Genomic DNA, 20,560 nt, shown 5'->3' with positions numbered 1-20,560 from the left:
CCTCAGCCACTAGATGTTTTTTTTTCTCCCTTGTAGTCATATTTGCAATCAGTGGATTTCACATATGCTTTATTTGTGTCCATCAGAAACCTAATCCTGCTTCTTGACAGTGACTACCATAGTCACTTGCCAAACTGAGTCTCAAAGTAATAAAAACTGAGACTCGTGAACTTTGAAAAAAGAAACACTTACAAAATGACCAAACCCCTTCACTGCACAGGAAACAGGACATCTCTCCTGCATCTGTCCAGCTGATAAACAGCTCTGACTGATCTAAGAAAAGAGCAGACCTGCTACAAACCAAATGCTAAACCATACTATTTAGCAATCTCCAAAGAAAGAACACCTGATCTTTAAATTATTTTTTCCTTCTCTACCCTTCCTGTATTTGCTTCTTCATGCAAATAGTGTTTTTACTAATGCAACAGAAGTTGGGATAACTGCAGTCACACTGACTGAAAAAGGTGCACTATACCTCCCAGTGCACCTCATCTCCTTTGTATCATGCAGGCTGTGCAGCAGAAAAACTCTGCAAAATAGTTCCGCTGGTGTCCTGCTCCACACCTCTTTTTCCACTACCATGATATAAAGAAACCAGAATGTTTTCTCTCTTTCACCTATGTGTTTCAGCAAACTGGATCAGGCAACAAAAAATGTACAAGCCAACAGAGCAGAATCTTAAGTAATCCACTTGAAAGGAGATTTGGTACACAGATTTGGGATTCCTAAATGACCTAACTTTTAGTAATGTCTGTCTGTGTTGTCTTGTTCAACATTTCACTCCTTACAAGCTTTGTGGATACTGCCTGCCCTACTTAATGTAATGAGTGCAACAAAATGGTAACTGGCACTGCAGAATCATCCTGTTCCTCACACAGTAAAGGCAACGTGCCTCCCTCAATGCTTCCAAACTCATTAGAGAAAGTAGTTATGTGTTAGTTTGTTAGATATGTTACAGGCTAGCAGATGCACATAATGTTTGTAAACAGCAGAGCACCCAATTTCAGCAGCAGAAAATAAGTGGGAGGCCTTAGGAGAGATAGCATAAGCAATGCTCCACAATACTGCTTATGCTGTCTACTAAGTACTGCAAAAATAGAGCCTACTTTAGGCTGTGATGATTACTTCAGGAGGCTAGGGTATCCAGGGGAACCATTTATTATAATCTGTATTTTGGACTGTGCTGGCTACTCCACTGTGCCAGCACAAATATCCACAATGAAAAGTAATCATAATCTGAATTCTGACATGAAGTTGGTTAGAAACCATTCTGGAGTACCTAAAGCACAAGAAGGTCCCACTGCAAGACGTGACAATTGCCACAGCCTGACTCAACTGAAATCTGCTGGACATTTTCATCTGACTGATGGCAGTGCACTGCCCTAGCTACTAAATGTGGTCTCCCACCTCTGCATGCCACCCTCATTAGAAGACTGGGAAAGGTTGAATATTCACCCTCTCCTTTACATGTGTTATGGCTCAGCAATCTCTAATTGTGCTCTGGTTTTCTCACAGAGTTAAATGTTGACAATACGTAATCTACAAAATCCTCTCTGCTGTAATATAGGGCTATTACACTGCAGAACCTTGCAAAGAAATGATGAGTTCCTACGCTAAGTTAATGTGAAGTCTCAGAGCACTGAAGGCAAAAAGAAGGTCAAGGCTCACTCATACCAGTTTGATAAAAATGGGGCTACTAGCACCACACGCTCCAGGCAGATCACTTAATGCTCCCAGCCTCAGCTGGGGCCAAACACATATAAATAACATTAGGCTTCAGTTATATGCCTATTTCTGTTGTCTCTGCAACCTTCCTATACTTCATATGATAGATTATGAATACAGATGACAGAACACAACTGAGCCCAGAAATATGAATTCCATTCTTTCAGCTACCTGCCCACAAGTCTTTGCTGGGATTCCAGTGTCATGCTGACTCTTTCAGAATCACTGCTAAATGCAGGCTAATGAGCTCGACTGGACCTAGGCTAACTCTGCCCAGAGCTATTGTGGTACCTCTGTCCTATCTCTGCTTCTGTGCATTTCTAGTCAGAACAGAAATACCACAGCCAAGTAAGGTCCTGCAAAGTTGATTAACTCGGTTTCCATACCTGCTGCTGTAGTCTCCAGCTCAAGCTGTCCTTGGCTTTCATGCTACGCTGCTTGAGCCTAGTATCTGCCCATGGATAATTTAAATACTCCATATAGACTCTGAAAGTGACTAATGGAATTTGCATTAAAAGTAGGTGCTACACATCCTAAAAATTGATTATTACAGCAGAAAACATACTCTTTCAGGGTAGTTCTTTTCCCACAAATGAGAATTTGCATATCAGGAACGGGAATCCTTTTTTTTCAGCAACATGATCTTCAGAACCCCCTGCAGCTCTTTACTCCACAGGGTGCCACATATACAGCAGTGCACATACTACCTGACAACAGTCTTCATTATCCTCAGTATCAGAAATTACTACATTTCACTGTCAGATTACCTACTTGCTCCTGAACTATGATAAAGGGGGTGTGTGAAAAAATCTTCCTGAGCTACCATTACTAAGCAATTATTTTGTATGCATGCATCCATAAACATATTGTAATGTTTAACATGTTTCTGACAGTTAACTTAAGGATCGAGAACTTTCACAGAAATTACGAGCATGATTCATTTTTGACTAGAGTTTCTTTTTAAATCTCAACCCTAATTTATTTCTTTCAGCTACAGTAAAATTCATTTTCTATGTCTTTTTAATTTTTAAAACCCATAGTTATAAAAAATTTAGATTTAAGCCGTTCAAGAGAATAATTTTAAGAGATATAAGAAGCGACATGTTTCTGTCATATATGTCTTGTTAGTTACAGAAAATTTATTTTTCCTCTAAATTAATACAACAAAAAAACAAAACCATTTTCCCTACAGACTGTGCTAAACTAATTTAGCCAAAATACAAATATAATTTAGTGGCTGGAAAGCTGCCCAGCAGGAAAGGACCTGGGGGTGTTGACTGACCACCAAATGGATATTATCCAGCAGTGTGTCCAGGTGGTCAAGAAGGCCAACAGCATCCTGTCCTGCATCAGAAACAGTGTGGCCAGCAGGACTAGGGAAGTGATTGTGCTCCTGTTTTCAGCACTGGTGAGACTGTACCTCAAATACCGTGTTAAGTTCTTGGCCCCTCACTACAAGAACACTGAAGTGCTGAAGTGTCTCTAGAGAAGAACAGCCAAGCTGGTGAAGGGTTTAGAGAACAAGTCCTATGGGGAGAGGATGAGGAAACTGGGATTGTTTAGTTTGGGAAGAGGATGCTCAGGGGAGACCATATTGCTCTCTACAACTACCTAAAAGGAGGGTGTAGTGAGGTGGTTGTTGGCCTCTCCTCTCAAGTAAATAATGATAGGACTTGAGAAAGTGGCATGAATTTACACCAGAGGGAGGTTCAGACAACATGTTAGAATTTCTTTACTAAGAGAGTAGTCAGGCACTGGAACAGGATGTCCAAGGAGATGACAGAGTCACTTTCCCTGGAGGTATTAAAAGAAGTGTGTAGATGTGGCACCTCAGGACATATTCTACTGGGCGTGTATTTTTTTCTGGGTTGATGTTTGGACTCAATGATCTTAGAGGTCTTTTCCAACTGTGATGGTTTTGTTATTATGTACAGTTTTATGGATCTTGGTTTTCTTATTTATTTTAGCAACTACACAACATAAATATTTCTAAAACCTGTTACAGACAAATGTATAGCATAAATATATTGAATCTCTTGCTTGGAATGGTGTTTTTATCTTATGATTAATACCAGACAATTTAATACAGAGTAAACTGTACTGCTTACTGCTTTAGTTATTTGGTTGAAGTGAGATCACATCTGGATTGCTTTCAGAATTGGCAAGGAAGTAAGAAGCCTTTCACATCTCAGTTTCTGGTTCAATTCAGTAAATACCCATGATGTTTATTTTAAAGATCTTTTTTTTTAATGAACTGCAAAACCCCATGTTTTCCTCCACCCATTTCCGCATCCTCAGAACCGTTATTTGTTTAAAAGATCAGATGTATCACCAAGGCTGGAAAAAAGTTGCGTATAAACTGCCTCTGTGAATGGTCCTGTCAGAGCAGGCCTCAAATGCACTGAAAGGAAGGTTGTTCACTCCCTTGGCCCCATCCATCTCACCAAGTCATTGTGGAATAACAGTAGATGTATTTATCCTGCCTGACATGCATGCTTGCCAGAAAAGAACAGCCCAATAACAGAGGCTCCATGGGCTTTCAGCTGGGCACAATACTTGACCAAAATGTGTCTCACCATTAGAGCTCAGTAGTTTCATCTGCTTACTGATCTTAAAAAGACAGCTCTGGGCTTTCAAAAAAAGAGTAGTTCTTACTTTCTTCCTATCTTAGTAAGACCTTGAATTAAAACTGAAATATAGTATAAAAAGGTTGTTCTTTTAGCAGTAAAAAAACTATCTAATGCAAATCGTAGGTGAGATTAATGTTCCAAAGGATCTTGAAGATCTTCTGAAGGATACTTAGTGGGATTTTAATAGGACTTCATTTGGGCACTCTGGTGTTTCAGGAGACATTTGAAACTTCCAACCTTCAAAACAAGAGCTAACAGACTGTAGAGCTCAGGACCTACAATGCTAGGTTGAACAGCACTTACCCGTGAGGCCTAAGGTCAGGCAGGGGCCTGTCCAGTGGCAAGCGGTCGCTCAGGTAAGCGTTGTAGCCGTAATACTGGAATTGTTTCAGTGCAATTCTCTTGTTCTCAGGACTGAGATCTTGTCCCCAGTGAGCGAAGAGAGATGAGTCTGTGAATGCTTCAGCAGGATTTTCTTCCAGCTTTGGTGGAGCCTCTACAAAAGACAAAGACAAAAACAGTTTTAGAGTTGCATCCCAACAGGCTCTAGGGTACGTTACTTTAAAATGTATAAACTGAAGGAGAACACAACACAAAGCAGCACATGCAGCCAGCTTAGAGTAGCCTGCGGGTCTTCATGTAACATGCCCTCACATACCTCTTGTGGTAGTGTAACTATTAGCACATAAGGCTCAACATTTTGAGCAGGAACAATTCCTCTCAACTACAATGAGATGAAAGGGACTGATAAATCTAAATTAATTGTCAAAAGGATCCTTATTAACAACCCCATAGAACCCCTCACTCTGTAAACAGTTTTTGACATATAGTACGCTAATAAAGGAAGATCAAAGGCCTTACTTTATCCTGGTTTGTCACCATAAACTAGTGACACACAAAAAATGTCTTCATTTTCTGAAAGTCTTAGTTATTTATGAATGGCATCCATAGCCGTTAGGAACTAATCAACTAAATAAAAATGCCCGCATCTGAAAAGCTGCACTCACAAACCATAACTCTTGGGTCATGCAGAGACTTAAAAAAATAAAAAAGAACCTTTGGGAAGTCTTTAAATGTGTCCAATAGACAGAAACTTCAACTGAGTCAGAAAAACCATGCAAATATTTGTTCAACCTTCTGTGTGTTACAATAACCTGCATTTTTCCAAATCAAGAACATCCTCTCTGAAGGACTTAACTTTTATATTTATTGTTACACCTATGACAGAAGACTGTAAGATCCACCCACATGGAAACAGCACACCATGAAGACATCTGAATAAAAATAAGACTTGCATGCACGAGTATTTCTAACTATGGACAGATACAGGGATAAATTTCCACAGTTGAAGATCCCTCCCAGAAGCCACCACGTTCACACTCACACAGGAATCTATTGAATTTTATCTAATTATTTTGTGGGTAAGTGTATTTCTGAATGTAATCTATTAATCTCTTGCTGTTTTCTGGTTGAAACAGCACTCCAGGTTGTATCTGCAAAGGCTAAGACTTTACAGAAATATATACATGTGAATCTATTTTACAAGCTCTAAGAAACCACTTGCCAAACACTGCCATTTTTTTTATACTAAGCAAACATGTTATTTCAATGCATTGTTTTAAGAGAAAAAAGCATTAGCAAGAACTTTCAATTACAATTCAAATCAATGTAATTAAGCTGACATCTCTGATGACAAAGTCTTTCTTTACTTTATTTGACTGAAAACCCTTGGGGGAAGTGAATATTCAGGCAGTCTCACAAGAAATAAAAACAATTATTATAAGACCATCAGCTGCTTTTCGAGTAGTCAACAACCACATTTGATGCCTTAGTTGCTGAAAACTGATCTTGGCCTGAAGTCTCACAGTCAGTTCTTACCACTTGGTTCTACAATTCCAGAATGATTATGGGAAGCTAAGGCTCAAAGGTGAGCCAGTAAGTAGTACTGCCTGAAGCAATACTAAGGTAGGCACATTTCTCTGTTTAGTTATTACTAAAAAGGGAAGATTCCCTAAAAAGGGAAGAACTCCATTTTTCCTATGGGAAGAAACCTTCCGGCCTGCAGAATATTGCTACAAATGGTAACACGGGGTCTTCTCTACTGGTATTAACTCTTGACAGCCTGACACCCTGCCATTAAATCAATTGGTACAAGAAATAAATCACCCAAATGTCATGTGGATATACACTTGGGCTGAGGAAATCATAAGCCTGGCTGGTCATGGTATAGGAATGGGGCTGGTCACACATAGCTTACCTGAGTCAAAAAACCTCCCAGCTTTTTTTCCGTAAGCACCTGCATGTCTCTAGTTCATACTTTCTGGATTATGTTTACTAGTTATGCAATTAATATAAAATCTGTTCTTTCTTCTGATCTCACTGACTGCAGCCTCCAAGCTAAAAACTTTGGAGAACTCATTCTCCTCTTTCTATTGTACATTATATAGAGTAACCCAGAGACACCAAATCCAAAGATATGACCAAAATCCAGACTGTATGTGATATGAAACAAATTCTCTCCTAGTACTTAAAGATAATTTTGTTAGTAATTGAATCTCAAATGAACTTGCATTAACACTATCCTTTTAATGAAACACACACAGTGAGGTTTCAACAGCTTTTTCTAGTGTATTGGGTACAAATAATAAGGTTTGGGTAGCAGAGGGACTGCAGGAGATAGTTAAAGGTGTTTCACTACCATTTACACTAGAAATTAAAGACATGGAAGTGGTTGGTTATTTTTGCTTTGCTGTTTTGGGTTTTTGGTTTTTTTTAGTCATCACAGCCCTGGCAGGATTTTAACCAAAAAAAGCCCCAAACAGCTAGATTAGAGATTGAATCAAACTTCTAGCTAGGAATTCAGTTTTAAACTGAAACAAAAAGAGGAAAAAAGATGAGAAAGTCAAAACAACTGAAACAGCTGCCAAAAAAAATTTTGAAAAAATTAAAGAAAAACTTATTATGCAAGATACAAGGGGCAGCTAAGTTAGCAATTTCTCATCATAGGACTATAGATTTCCCCACTTTTTCTACTGTAACTTCAGTGTTAGAAGTGCTATTGATAACATCTGGAATTCACAAATCAACCTCTTGTAAATGTGCTAAATACATACAGAAGTAGAAACATGAAATTTTTAGTTTATTACCTTTCTTACAACATAAAACAAAGCTGTAATTTGCAAAAATTCAGCCACGTCTCTTTTTTTCCTGTTCTCACCAGAATGCAGGTCACATTTTGGTAAACTCAGAAAGCAAAAGGCACAATGAAAAAAAATCCACTCCTTAGTGGGCATATACTTTGAAATGACGTAAGAATTTTCTATGTATCCTAATAACCCTGTTTGTTATACATTCTGAAAGGAAAGACAATTTCTAATTAAAGATTAGCAGTCCTCCATTTTGTCTAAGGTGAAAATTGAGACTGATAAGGATTGCTCCTGACTTATTAATGGTGCTCACCAGTACTGCACCACAATTTAAGCCACAGGAAAGCATCTTCAAAAACATCATCTTATTGAGTTACCAAGAAATACTGTTGTTTATGACATTAACCACAGAAAGCCTGATCTTCAAGGTATGCTTAGAATAAATATGGTCTAACCCTACCTACTGTAGAAACACTGACAAAAATCTCAGCTGGACTTGTTCTTGAAGAAATGTGCCTTTCTTATCTTTACTGTAATATCAATTAATCAGGTTTACACTGCATTTTAAAGACAAGAAGACTGTACTCAGCAGCAAATGCGGTTTCCTTTCATGTTGTTGCTTCTCTGGAAAGTCTTTTGAGTGCTTTGATAATCATCATTATATTTCATATTCTCTTGTGTTTACAAGAAGAAAAAAACAAATCAAAAAAACCCAACAAAAAACCCAACTCCCATATAACAGCAAATAGTCTGGAAAGGCATTAACTAATAGCCACTGTGAAACAGCTTGACTTCTAGGCACTTAATGATTTTACCACAGTCACACCCCTCACATGGAGCACAAATGACACTCAAATATGCCCATTATGAAGCCACTAAGGCAGGCATCAGAAAATGTGAAGGGCTGAGAGCCTTGAGTCCTGTCTCCCATCACTCAGTCATCCTGCCACAATGAAGTGCTTTTTTTCACTTGAGATTCACAGCTCTGAACACTCACTGGGATTTACATGTCTACAATTTCTCCCTAAAACAGCCCCTTAAAAACAGATCCTTCCCTAAGCAACCCATAAAAAGGTCTTCTCTTTACCCAATATTACACAGGAAGAGCATCTCTGCAGGATACAAACCCTTCAGCTTTACTTCTTTCTCCTGTGCAAAGTGATTTGAATGTACATCAAAGCTGTACTGGGACCCATGACAAAGCTGCTTAAATGACTGAGAGCCCAAGTACTGCTACTGATTTGTACCAGATACAGATCTAGAAAAGCATTTTAAATTGCCTGTTATAGGGTAATTCTCATCTCAGCTATATACAAAGGATGGAAGTAGAATTTACTTAAACCTAAAAAGCTGCCGAAGGATACCACAGTTACATTTCAGCTAAGTGCACACAAGGATTTTCTACTGAGTCTTCTATTCCTCCACTCTAAAAGACAGCAGAATGGGGCTGGGATCCTAGAGTCTGTACATTAAACAAAAGAGCACATTAAGTGGATCTCTCATCTACATATAATCCCAGGCAGATGGTTACTAATCCTAGTTGTTCTAAATAGAAACAGAATTATCCAGGAGTGTTAGCAAGCATCAGCAAAATGCATTAAAAAATCATGTAATGAAACAGACTTCTACCAGTTTTCTGGAACACCTTTAATACACAACCAGAGACTTTATTATTATATTATTTATTATCATTACTTTTAGCATACTGTTAGGATAGATAGCAGAAGAATATTCTCTGATAAAACCCTAGGGAGATGTGAGATATTGTTTTGAATTTACATAATGCTGTTAAGACTTGTTATGCATGATAACAGATTTCATTAATTCTGAGGTTATGTCCACAGTGAAACACAGTGGGTTTTTTTTTTTTTTTTTTGCTCCACCTGCCCAGCAGGTGTTTGAAATCTGCAGGTCTTGCAAGTTAATTACTGATGTGTCAGTAGGGTGGGATGGGATAATGAAACTCTATTTGAAAAATATAAGAATGACAAATAATTGTACCAAAAGAGTTAGGATATTAGGCATAGAGTAGGAAAAAATTCTGAAAGCAGCTAGCTTTAAAGAGAAGACTTGAGAAAAGCTAATGTTACTTTGGAAGACCTATTCATCAATGGAACCAAAGCTTCTCTAAATCCATAGTGGAAGTAATTTTCTCTAACAGCAAATGAAGATTCTTAACACTTTGTTTCCAATTAATCTTTCCTTCTGGAAAAAAAGCTGTCCTTTAATACTTTGAGGCTTAAGCACATTTGACAGATTGACAAAAATTGGCAAAGGCTTCAGGAATTTTATAAACAAATCCTAGCTCATGACAATCCCAGAGAATTAGATTTCATAACTGGAAAATGGAATCTGGGATATTTAAAACCAATATTTTGTTTTATATGAGTTGTTTTGTAAGTGTACTCCCTGAAAATTGAGTAATTATAAGACAAATCGAAGCCAGTTAAAAAGCAGGAGGTAATTTCCCTGGCCAGAGAAGTAAAGCTCATTGTGTTAATCCTAATCATCATCTCCTAACCTCAGCTGGAAAAGCTTCCTAGAGAAGCCTTCATATTTGTGTTCATGATGCATTCTTGGTATTTTTCATCTGTTCCTCCTGCCATCTCTACGTCCTGACTTCGGCCTGCTTTCAAACTGCTGTGAAGAGTCACAACTAATGGGCACATGGTGTGTGCAAAGCCACGAAACACTGGGAAAGTTACTCAGATAACAAAACATCTTTACCCTAACAAAAGTGCCTAGCCTTCAATACAAAGAGCTGTTCCCAAGGTAGCCGTCTGCCTCAAACCACAAGGAAAAGAAGATGCTGAATCTTAAACCCCAAGCTGTCCACAACCACAAGCAGATCCTTTAGACTCCTGTAGAGGATGATGGTTGCACTGGAAACTTATAATAAGGCTAACATCCTCCTGTTGCTGCTCATAGTATCCTTCAACAGTGGTAAAGGAAAAAGAGGATTTAATTTTCTGCCTAAAATAATTCCTTAATTATCTTTGCATAACTGAGCACTTACAGAAAAGCCAGAATGTTTTCCCTGTGGATCTCATCTTGGCACCGCAAAACAGGGATAGCACTGCTTCCCCTGCCTTGCAGAAGCATTAAAATAAAGCTACACTTCTGAGCTGCTCAGTACCAGCCATCACTGAAAGGCCCATAAAAACAGGAAAAAAAAATCCTCTTTCCTTGCATTAGGAATGTTAAGAGCAGCTATTTCTCACAAATTCCTCTGCATCAGCAGGCAGTTTGCATCATCAACAGTCTTCAATTACTTGTTGTCCTTGTCCCTCAAGAAGTTAATACTGAAGATGTTGGTTTCATTGTTTCCAAGCCACCTGCCTTTCACACTCCCTGGATTACAAGGAGCAGATGTTTACTACAATTTCACTTCCTTAACTAGTAACAGTGGATTTGTTGTGTGTGCAAGGAGATTAACTGCATTTTCAAACCTCTTTGGAGTCTGGATTGTCAGAAAATATTTCAGTAGTGGTATCTTCCCTGCAAAGAGTCACATGGACTCAGCTATTCATTGCTTTAAAGCTCGATAGAAAACAGGTTCTACAAACAGCAAATGTTAAATTGTTACCAAGAGGGTACCCATTCCTAACTGAGGTAATTGTACATAAGCTGTAAAGAAACAAAAATGCAAATTTTGAAGTCAGAATATATAAGAATAAAATAAGTTTGTTCAGACAAAATCCTTTCTTTAAATGATACCTTTTAGACCTAACAAAATGTGCACTTCATTGCTTAATTATACATCCTGCTTTACCCTTCTCTTTTCCTATTCCCCTTTTTGGTTTTTCTTGCTCAGAGGTATGCAAACCATCTGTGCAGTTAACATGGCCCAATAACTATCTGCAAATCCGTTTCCCTGAAAGCAACGTTACCAAACCTGGCAAGTCAAATAGCACCAGCTGCTTGCAGGAGTTCCAGCTTGCACACAGAAAATGGTTTGGGTTGGAAGGCATCTTAAAGATCACCTAGTTCCAATACCCCTGCATGGGCAGGGCCATCTCCCACTAGACCTGGTTCCTCAAGGCCCTATCCACCCATCCAACCTGACCTTCAGCACTTCCATGGAGGAGGCATCCACAGTCTCCCTGGGCAATCTGTTCCAGTGTCTCACTGCCCTCACAGAAAATATTTTTTCTTAATGTCTAGCCTAAATCTATCCTTTTCCAGTTTAAAGCCATTGTCCCTTGAGCTATCACTACATGCTTTTGTAAAAAATCCCTTTCCAGTGTCTTTTATTTGCTCACTCCCTGGCCTTCTGCATACACAATATATGAAAGTATCTCAAGACTCACAGCTCCCATACTCCTGCTTGAGTCAAACATACCTGCACACTTTTTAATATTACAATACTAGAACATAGTATTTGAGTTTAAATGCCAGTATTTAAATGCCAGAACTGGCAACTTTACAACAAAGTACAAGAGTTGCAACTGGAGCAAAGACTTACTTTTGACCAAAGTTAAAACCTGTTTCATAAAAGATCTCTTTTTTCTATGTTGGGGGAAATCTAATTTAAATACACTCAACAGACTCAGAGGATCTTCCTGTTAAAGGTAGTACTCACACATTAACTCACAGCATCCATCTTGTAAAAGCCATGATTTGGAAAACTTGATGGTAACTTCTTTTGAACTTGCATTTCCTATTAATAACACTAATCTCAGCTTAACCTTAACTATTGGGATGTATCTTAATAAATCTGTTAGAATATATTGCTGACAGAGCAGGGAATGGTAGAAGCATGGGACAGAGAAGAGCAAGAAGACGAAGTGTTGTCATTACATTCCCCTCACCATAATAACCAGCAAAGCAGAGCTACCACATGGAAAGTAGTAAATTATGCAGGGGAAAGAAGTCAATATAAATCTGTCTTTTTCTTGGAGTAAAAGTACACTCTAGTGTTGTTCCTCCTAGAGCTTTCAGCAATGACTACTCAGATTCTCCTACTGGGAAGCAAATCAGCCCATGCTCATTTTTAATTTAAATAAGTACTAATTTCAAAACAACACCTTTGAGGCAAACAGTCCTTAATGAAGAAGACAAAACATACAGGGATATTAGAACAGTAATTTCCTACATTGTTTTATCATTTAAGGAAAAGAAGTTATTCTTTCATGTATACCAGATTAAATGAAAAGCTTACATAAAGTATATTCAGAATACAAGGCTTACAGTAAGATATATTCTATCTTCCTGAGTGACAATAAGATATAGTGACTGAACATAATAGTTCTGGGAACTGTGATATAACCCAAAACTTCTGCTTCAATTGCAGCTGACTTATGTACAATTGGTGCAGATTCTTAACCAGATTTTTAAGGTCTACCTTTTAACATGATAAGCTGTTTGTTTTCTAGTCTTGCCTGAGAAATAAAATTATGCCATCTGAATTTATGCTTGCTCCACAGAATTTCCATTTATAAACACAGAATTCAAATTTCTTGTTTACTATTTCTCATTAGAAAAGAGCAGGAGAGTAAGGAATAAGGTTTTCTCATATTTGTCATATAATTCTATTTTATGTAATTTCTCTTTCAGTGGTTTCCATCTGCATAATTTAATAGCTGACTGTCATATTACAGCCACCAAATCTCAAATAGATGGTAACAATCATATTTCAGAACATACTAGCATCCACTTGCTACAGTCTTGTTCCTCCCTTCTTCCATCTGAGTCAATTTCATCTGGTAATTGCAGGGGGGGAAGTTTAAATAGTATTACAATAGCTGGGTAGAAAACTTGTACCATATCATCCAATAAATCCAAACACTCAGGTGAATGTTTCCAATCATTCTAAACAGGTTTCTGTGCAGCTTTACTTATACACACAGACACTTTCTATTAGACTCCATGTGCATTATTTAAAACACCCACACAGGTTTAGTTGTAGGGGCTTAAATATTTGATAAGACAAATAGAAAGACAAGATGCCTTTCCCAGTAAGGGAATGAGCTGTAAATTTGATCTAAGATCATTAGTATTTATTTTATCTCAGATGCTGCCCAACTCATACTTGTAACTATTAAATAAAAACAGTCTCATTCAGATAAAGCCAAGAGTATAAGCACATTCAAGGGAGCATGAAAACACAAACGGATTCCTCAGCCAGGCAACCAAGCTGGATTTTCTGCCCCCCATCTCATTTTTTGTCCCCTCTTCTTCCTCAGAATAGCTTCCATAAGGTCACTCTAATAAGACAAAATCTTTCTTAAGTGCTATTTTGTGGAAAACCAGCTCCAGAGTACTGAAGGCCCCACAAGGACATTTCCAGTTTTACTGTAATTGCTGTTGATTCTCCATGATAAATCCAGGCAAACTCAGGACTCCTTCCAAGGTCAGGGAGGCCAGTCTGGCACTGTTATTAAATTTGTATTTACACAAAGTCATATCTATGAATTTATTCCCTCAGATCAAGAGAGCTAATGACTCAAACTGGTGTGTCTCCAGTTTCCATTCAGAAAAATATTCTTTGATATCCAAATTTTCCCTTTTCATAGCTTATTTTATACTCAGTATTTAATGCAAAATTGACTTGGATATGTTTGCTGATTATACTCCCAGAGTAAATTTTTTTGTTAAGAAAATATTTCATAGAATATCTCATGTTGGAAGAGACCCATAAGGATCACCAAGTTCAAGTTTCTGCCACACAAATATAATAAATATATAACATGGTATGTATAATATATATATATATGTTGGTATATAACATAAATATTACATATATATATATAAAAAATTAATATAACATACCAATGTAATATTTATGTTATATACCAACTTATATAGAAATTAATTTATGCTTGACCAATTTGGTTTCTCATAAACATTATAATATTCTAATATTTAAAGAAGTTTTGTTATTTATATTTCAAAAACAAAATTTGGAATTGTGGAGAGTAGGTATAAATGGTAACATTCCTACAATTTCTACAATAAAACCATTTTTCTAATCAGTTAAAATTCATGGAAGCAAATACATTAATGCAAATGGTTTAGCTTACACATGAATGGAATTAATTATTTAAATAAAATTTCAAAAACTTTTAGAAAGATCATTACTCTTTCTGTGAAATTGAATATCAGATTGTTCTCTTAATAAATGGAAACCTTTATGAAAAGCCAATGAGAACCTACTGAATGAGAATTTAGATTAGTTTGGAGAATTCTGTCTTCAGGAAAGCCATTTGCATTCCTAACAGCCACCAGCACTATCCATCTCATTACTTAAGGAGGGCAATCTAGCCAGTAAAACCAACAGTCAACTCAGAAGAAGTAACTTTTACATCAAGAATGCTCTCCAGTGACACACTACTGATGACGATTTTTATGTCCATGGCTACAAGGGTTGTAAAAACCAGACATTTTATCTGCAAGGTCAGACTAACAAACATACAGAGTACTCCCCAGAATACGAAGGAAAAGATAACCTGATTTTAATAGTTATTGAGTGCAATTATCTACTCTGCACCTTTTAGAAATTAAAGTGATAAAAAAAAAAAGCGCATTTCCCATGAGTTTGATGATGCTATTTATGCCTCGTTTTAAGAGCCCATAATAAAGCACCTTCTGAAACTATGGTCTCCCATACTGAACAACTTGGTGATGATGCTGATGCACTGGCTTACTAATTAGCACAAACTCTGCAATTACAATCATGTGTTGCTTCTTTTTCAATGTCTTTGTACAACCGCTAAAACTCTGTGATATTCATGAGATGCAGTTAAACCCTTCATCATACTTACTGTGTCACAAAGACAATTTGTGACAATTTTGCACTACAGAACCATCATCCCACCATTCTCTCAGCTACTCTTCAGTTTGTGGATATACTTCATAGTCACAATATTTCTTATAAACTTTCTTATCCTCTCACCTGAACTTCTGTCCTCCATCTGAAGCTCACCTCTTATCTCTTCACAAACACTGCTCTGCAATTCTCCTTTGGTAAGACGAACCACATACCACTGATTAGGTCCACTTTCTCACAGATCTTTCCTTTGATTCTCATCAGGTTTACAATCTCCTTTGGCATGATGCCTTTTCTTCCCTAAAGAGATTGGGACTTTATTTCCGTACCTATACTTGTACACCCTTCAAAACCAAACTGTTAATAACATATCTGGAAAGGGTTGGGGGAGAGTTCTATGAGCATGAAAACAACACAGGAAGATAAATCCTTTGCTTCTGGAAAACAGGACCCTCAGACTAGTCCAGTTTAAATAAATCATTTTAGATCAGAGAGAAGCCCAGACTCACTGTGCACATTAAGGCAGAGAGACATATTGGCCTCTCTTTGCCTTCAGGCTGTCTTCTGCAATCTCCTAAAGGAACTAACAGAAGAGAGCTCTAGCTTTTTTCCAGGTATTGTGCAGATATCTGTCACTGAAAACCAGAAGGGCCTTAATTTCCACTGTGCAATGTGGCACAGGACAAGGAGAGATGCTACCAGGACACCAGTTCTGTCCAACTTGCCAGAACACCTTGTCTTCATACATGGACAGAACTTTCAGGGTACTGTTCTGAAAACTCAGTGCAGCTTGTTAAAATACTCTGCTGAATCCCACAAGACACGCTGAACAAGACCCAGTACTGAATAAAAAGCAGTGTTGAGAAGACTGGGGTGCCTTTTTTTGAGCAGTTAGCAATTGTGCTTACTTGAAGAAAGTTTAATTTATTACTTCCACTGATTAAAAAGATGACAAGTGATTCATATTTTATTACCTACTTAAATATTTACATAGCCATCACTCTTGCTAGCAAACAAAAACTGAAACAAAGAGCTTTCAAGAAGGTACTGGGCAACTAAAAAAGACTGACAACCTGAGAAAAAGTGACAGCAGAATTAAGTTATCTTCCACAAGATATACTTGGCTGGTGAAGCTGTGCCACAAATGCACATAAATTTGGCAGATGAGTGGAAGAAGTAGCTGATGCAGACAAATAACCTATTATCTCTTCCAAAGCATCTTGAAGGTCAAGCAAGTACCAATGGTGATTTTGAGGTGTTTTGACAGCTAGGTAACCCTCCTGCAAGGAGCAACAGCAGTCACCACAGTAGCATCAGGTCTTGACACAATCATTTAACAAGCAACCTTGTTTTCAGAGGACAACACTAACTGACATGAGTGCAACTTGTGTGAGTCAAATTTGCTGAGTTAGAGTCAGTTTTGATCCTTTCAACATCCATCCATAATAACAGTGCCATGCCAAAACATCGCCACTTGCACAGACAAAGCTGAATTCACTCATTAACTGTAGCATTATTAAACCCTCACTGCTCAATGACTTGATTAAGAATGCATTTTGGCAAGTGTTTCTAAGGAACAGCAGATTCCAATGCATTCTTATAATCTGAAGTGCCAGAGCAGACGTTCTTTCTCTTAATCCAACATAGATGTTAGCTACCCCTATACAGCTCAGCTCCACTTGTGCTCCTCTAATGACCTCCACTGGGAGATGGAAACACACAGCTTCATCCAGTGTTCCCTACAGCAAAACAAAGACATTGATTTTCCAGTTCAAGCAATAGCAGCTGGTTGTGTTTGCTGTCCAGATTTATCTTCAGGAAAATGTTTGTGTCTTTACAGTAATTAACCTCATCACTCCACACCATTAAATATTGTTCTGTTTTTCCTCTTTAATAGAAAGCTTTGTATTTCCCTAATACTTAGCTTGCCATTCTCTAGTGGTAAAATATCATCTAACAGGTGCTCAGGTAAAGAACTCTTCTGTTAAAGATATATTTTCTAAATCTACAGGTATGCTTTGGCATGTCATTCACATATTGTAATTGATCAAAACACAGAAATGTCTTCAGCCTCAAGCGCCAGACAAAGCCTTCCAAGAATAAAGCCTACAGTTGCTGCTGGACTGACTAACAATTAGGACGTGGTAATGGAATTTGTAAGGCAGTAAATTGAAAAACTTTAAATAAATAATGTCTTTAATAAGGTCTAGAAGAAGGATTTTCTAATTTAGCTTTTCGTTCTCCTGATATTTATATTGAAAAACTAATCTCAGAGCAGAAATGGAGAAGAAATGCTGAAAGAATAAATGAGATAAAGCAATGGAAATGAAAGAGCCTCAAGCATAATACAGCTGTACCTACCTAACAGCTCTCTTCTCAATCTGTTGGACTCTGCAAAGCTGTCAAATCAAAAGTCAGCATCTTCTAAGAAATTTCCAAGAGTTCCCCACATACCTGGATATTAAATTTTTAGCTGAACCAATGTGTATTTATAAGTTTTTTCTAAATACTAGGTTTGTTTAAACCATCATCATCTACAGTTTTCAGAAGATCAAATGGAATAAGAAAAAATTCAAGAAATATTACCATCAGCCCAGAGTTTACAAAACAGAAAGTGAGTTGCGAGTAGAGTAGGTTATAAATTATGTAATATTTTGTTTTATTTCACGAACTGAAAAATAACCTCTATCAGATTCCTTGCCTGCCTGGAACAGAAACTGACTCTGCTTCTTGACAGCCTCACCTCAGCAAGCCTTTCTACAAACCTATTCTTCTAATACTGACCATCACAACAACTGCGAGCTCCATCCTGGCTGAAATTCCCTTACCTGGCCCAGCAAATGATGAGTTAGGTCCCAAACCACTGAAAATCTCTACTTGGTCAGCCTTCCAGAGACAGCAGTGATGTTTCATGGACTGATGCAGGATTCCAATGCTACTCACAGCACAACTATGTATTCCCCGTCCTCACTTAAAATGCCTCTCTATTTAATATATATACATTCTTTTAAGCTTCTCAGTATCCAAAGTATAACCCTTGAGGATAAAATAACTTTTCATCCCCAGGAGTGCAAACAGAAATTTCTCCTGTGTTCTTTTTGGACTATATCATGGCAGTGGCACTTTGAGCACACTTCAAAAAAGGCAGTTTTGCTTAAGAAAGACCACACGATATAGAAAGCCTTGTATTCTGCTCCATCTGTGCTATATCCATGCCTCTCTCATCAAGAAAAAAAACACCTGTGAAAGATAAGTACACCCTTTCCCAAACCAGGAGGTCATCAAAACAGATCAATGCTACATAGCAACAGACATTGGACTTAAGCTTGCAGAAATGCCTTTGAAAGCTGAGCAGCTCGGAAAAGGCTTCCATTCTCTCCCCCACCTGTCTTTTGTTTCTTTGTTTTCTAGTAACAATTCACAACTCCAGACAGGTTGACAACTTACTGAAGATAGTTCTTCACAAAAATGTTCATCACTTGCCGTGTACAATCTTCATTATATTGCTACTGATATTTGACATTCAATAGATCCTCAGCCCTTCTGTGGAGTCCTGCCTTAAATGCAGACTTCTCTTTGATAGCTGTTGACGTTTTCCAGGGACCAGGGGTTGGTTGCATATCTGGCCCTTAATGCAAGGCATGAACTTTATGAACGCCTTCCTGCTTGCAAGACGGATCAAGAAGAAAGGGTAAAAAAAAAAAAAAAAAAAAGAATTTGTCCTAAGCATGAATCACAAATTTTTCTCTCAGCACATAAAATCAAATTGCATGCCATTCCATGCAGCTGCAATTTGTAACTTTCCCAATAATAGTCACTGTGACCTTAGCGAAGAAGACTGGCAGCTCTCCCAGATATCTCTTGGGCAAGTTCATCATGAGACATGATGGGGAAGGGTCAGCGGACGCTGCTGATTGACAGATGCCTCTGTGAAGATGGGGTGATGTAATAACTTCTCAGCTAAGAATTCCTGACCAGAAACAACCCTGTGAGGAAAGGAAGGCAGTGCATCAAAGCATAATGGCCAGGAGGGTTCCGAGAGAAGACTTTTACACTTCAACTCAGAATTCTTTTACCCCAGGGGAAATGTTCAGATAACTTTCCACTGACAGCAGAATTTGCTGAAGCAGAGTGCTACACAGGTGTGCGTAGCAGGGCTCAGCAGCAAAAACTTTGAACTCACTAAGACAAAAAGGAGAATTTAGTCAACTCAAACTGGGAACATACAAATTATTTCACAAGACTTTTTATTCACACATAATTGATTTATTGTTAGCTGTGGATAGGACTAAGCCACAGAGGTAGTTCTCGTCAATGTTTTTTTCATCTTCTTCTAGATGCCAAAAGTTATTTACATCCAGTTAATTTGATTTACAGTGAATTTTCAGAGATGCCATAGCATACATACCTGAAACAGATGGTCTGGCCCCTTCAGAGAGCTGTCAAGACATCCCATCTCAACAGATACCCTTTGGTAAGACAGGTATACAAAAGGTCAGCAGACACAGTGGTGGTGGAATCTTCTGTACCTCACAGAGCACAAAGCACGAAGATTCTCAGTAGTTTACAGAGGACCACACTGGGACAGAACACAAGACCACCGGAAGCTGAGCAAGGGGAGCAGCTCAGGGATTACTTCCTATTTGGAATAGGGGTGGCAACTCACAGAGCACAGAGCCTAATGGTGTCTGACCTAGGATCTCCAGGCCTAGGAAAACAGCCAGAAGAAAGTCCCAACAAGAAAGGCAACTATAATTAAAAAAAAAAACAAACACTAAACCCCCAAACTATATAATTAGAGGAGGACAAGGAGTTAGCTTCCTGAAAAACATGTGTGATGATTAATGACTAGGATTAACAGAAGTGTCTTGATAGGCTACAGAACTAAACATCATGGGTCTTACCATTTCATAGTGTGATCATCATTGCTGGATGATAACAGGAGAAGGGATTCTAGTTCTTCAGTTACTTTGATGAAACAATAGAGAGTAGACATTCTACTGCTGATTCTGAAACAACAGGTTGCTTTACAGAAGCTCCAATCTTTCCTATTCTCTGTCAGTTACCAACTGGAAAACCACACTTGTAGATCCTCAGCTGCTGGAAACTGGCACTGCTTCAGCACCAGAAACAGCCTAATTCCCACTAAGAATATAGATGATGTGACCCCTTCACATCATGGATGACAGTGAATGAAGAGTGAAATGTGACAGCTGATGAATTCCCTGAGCTTAGCTTCCATTCCAAGCCAGAAACAAAGCATATGCAGTGCTTCACATGCATGCACTGAA

General features: G+C 38.1%; 1 protein-coding gene across 7 annotated transcripts in view; it reads right to left on the bottom strand.

Annotated features, from left to right (window-relative positions):
• The window catches only part of GALNT18 (polypeptide N-acetylgalactosaminyltransferase 18), a 207,454-nt gene that overhangs the window by 80,449 nt on the left and 106,445 nt on the right, over positions 1–20,560 (bottom strand). For all 7 annotated transcript variants that reach the window (XM_071761896.1, XM_071761893.1, XM_071761894.1 and 4 more), the window contains one exon: positions 4,659–4,851. In XM_071761896.1, the coding sequence (XP_071617997.1) occupies positions 4,659–4,851 (193 nt within the window). The remainder of the gene's footprint in view (positions 1–4,658; positions 4,852–20,560) is intronic.

This window comes from Heliangelus exortis, chromosome 18, assembly GCF_036169615.1.
Source record: "Heliangelus exortis chromosome 18, bHelExo1.hap1, whole genome shotgun sequence".
Lineage (NCBI taxonomy): Eukaryota > Metazoa > Chordata > Aves > Apodiformes > Trochilidae > Heliangelus > Heliangelus exortis.
Note: the sequence above shows the minus strand (reverse complement) of the source record. Positions and strands in the feature narration are given on the sequence as shown.